Source organism: Vitis vinifera, chromosome 5, assembly GCF_030704535.1.
Source record: "Vitis vinifera cultivar Pinot Noir 40024 chromosome 5, ASM3070453v1".
In the NCBI taxonomy this organism is placed as follows: domain Eukaryota; kingdom Viridiplantae; phylum Streptophyta; class Magnoliopsida; order Vitales; family Vitaceae; genus Vitis; species Vitis vinifera.
In genome coordinates, this window is record NC_081809.1 from 11751682 (window position 1) to 11753612 (window position 1931).

The 1931-nt window shown below is 30.8% G+C and overlaps 1 protein-coding gene across 1 annotated transcript; it reads left to right on the top strand.

The window, feature by feature from the left end:
* Positions 1-756: 756 nt before the first annotated feature.
* Positions 757-1587, top strand: LOC100252771 (S-protein homolog 31). The gene has a single exon (XM_010651919.3). The coding sequence runs from the start codon at positions 869-871 to the stop codon at positions 1289-1291; it is 423 nt and encodes a 140-aa protein (XP_010650221.1). The 5' UTR covers positions 757-868; the 3' UTR covers positions 1292-1587.
* The last annotated feature ends 344 nt before the right edge of the window (positions 1588-1931 follow it).

A 1931-nucleotide genomic window follows, 5' to 3' on the forward strand; every position in this document is an offset into this window, starting at 1 on the left:
AAAGATTTTTTGTATTGGTATTAGATTGTGGGGAGATAAAAGAAATGATATCATATTTAATTTTATTTATTTATTTTTAATTTTTAATTTTTGCTTTTTCTTTTTATAAACTAATAAAAACAATTTTAACTTATTTTTTAAATACTGTTCTTTATTTCACTCTGTTTTCAAAAACTATTTCTAGAAAACAATGACAAAAAAATAAAAAAAAAATAAAAATTAAATAGTTTTTTATTTTTAAAAATAGAAAATTGTTTTTAAATCCGCCGAATAGGCGCTAATTAACTATGAAAGGACTTTTGGAAGTAAGAACCCAAAAAAAACGAAAGCAAAAGCAAAGATATTTTTTGTCTTTATGTTTTCTCTTACAAATTTTATGAAACTATTGAAAGATGATTGCTAGGCTTATGAGAGCAATATAATTGCCAACTAGGTGTTCAAAAGCATTTCAAACTTTCAACTAATATTATACAGAAACATAGCAGCCTTTTCCTTCGTCTTCAAATTTTTTTCCTAGTAAAATATGATATTCCAAATACAAATATAGAAAATTATCTCTTACTAGTTATCGTCCATCTAATTTAGTAGAAAATCCATTGCCCAGAAAGATACAAAGCCAATAAATTTTGACCTAAATTAACAATAGAAAATCCATGTATAATATCTATATAGATAGAAGTACGTAAGACTCTGCATTCAATATCACAGGAGGGATACTGCGCATTCAATTTCATATCATATATACAGATTACAGACCTCACGCTCCTATATATATAGTGCTTAGGGTTTATACATGGAGATATAGAAGAAAGAAAGGGACAGCGAAAGAAAAAAAGATAAGCAGCGCTACCACCATCATCAAAACAAGATGAAGAGAATCTCCAGCTTTCTGCTAATGTTTTTGCTTGCAGCATTCATAATATTCATGTCGCTGAAGCAATCTGAAAACTTCAGTGGCGCCGAGTATGATGTTCGTATAGTGAACGGGTTCACGGACAATTCATCGCTGGCTTTGGTGATTTGGTGCACATCCGACAACAAGGATATAGGTGGGCGTGCCCTTCAGGTGGGTGATGATTTCAGCTGGAGTGTGAAAACCAATTTATGGGGAGCCACTCCTTTCCACTGCACCATGAAATGGGATGCAACGAGGAAGCAGTTTGATGCCTTTCAGGTCCAGCGGGACGTTCAACGATGTGGCCCTCTTAGGACCTGCTTCTGGTTGGTCAGAGAGGATGGATTTTATTTTAGCAATGACCAAGTCAACTGGAAGAAAGATTTTTCATGGTAAGTGTGATTGATTCAATTTAGGGCTGTCGCCTGTGGACTGCATGACTCCTATCTGACCTCTTACTGCCAATAATGGCTGCATTGTCTGTAGAGTATGGTTAGTGCGGTTAGGATCAAGTAACATGTGTAGCAGCCATCTCCAGTCATTAATGGTATCTATGCCATATTTCCTTCTACACATTCAGCCATGACTAAGTATTCAGTTGTCTTTTCCTTTTCTTTTTTTTTTGATAGAAAATATTGCAAGCTTCCATGTAATGTCTAAATGCCTTACATATAAAGGGAGCCCTTCATATATTCCTTTTTTTTTGTTATTATTTTTCTAAGTAAAAAAAATTAATTTTCTATTTTTCAAAATATTAAATAAGTTTGGTAATTCTATTTCTTTTTATTTTGAAAAACATGTTTGATTATTATATAGAAGGATAGTCTATTTTTACCGATATTTCATTGATTTTTATGAGTTTAAGCTATTTTTCAATATTTACGATAGTTGGAATCAATAATATTCTCATTTTAAATTTTGTTTAAAATTTTTTTACTAAAAAATTAAAAACATGTCATTAGAAATTATTTTTGATTTTTTTTTTCAAAATTTTAAAGGAAAAATATAGCCAAACAAATCCTAATATATTTAAAAT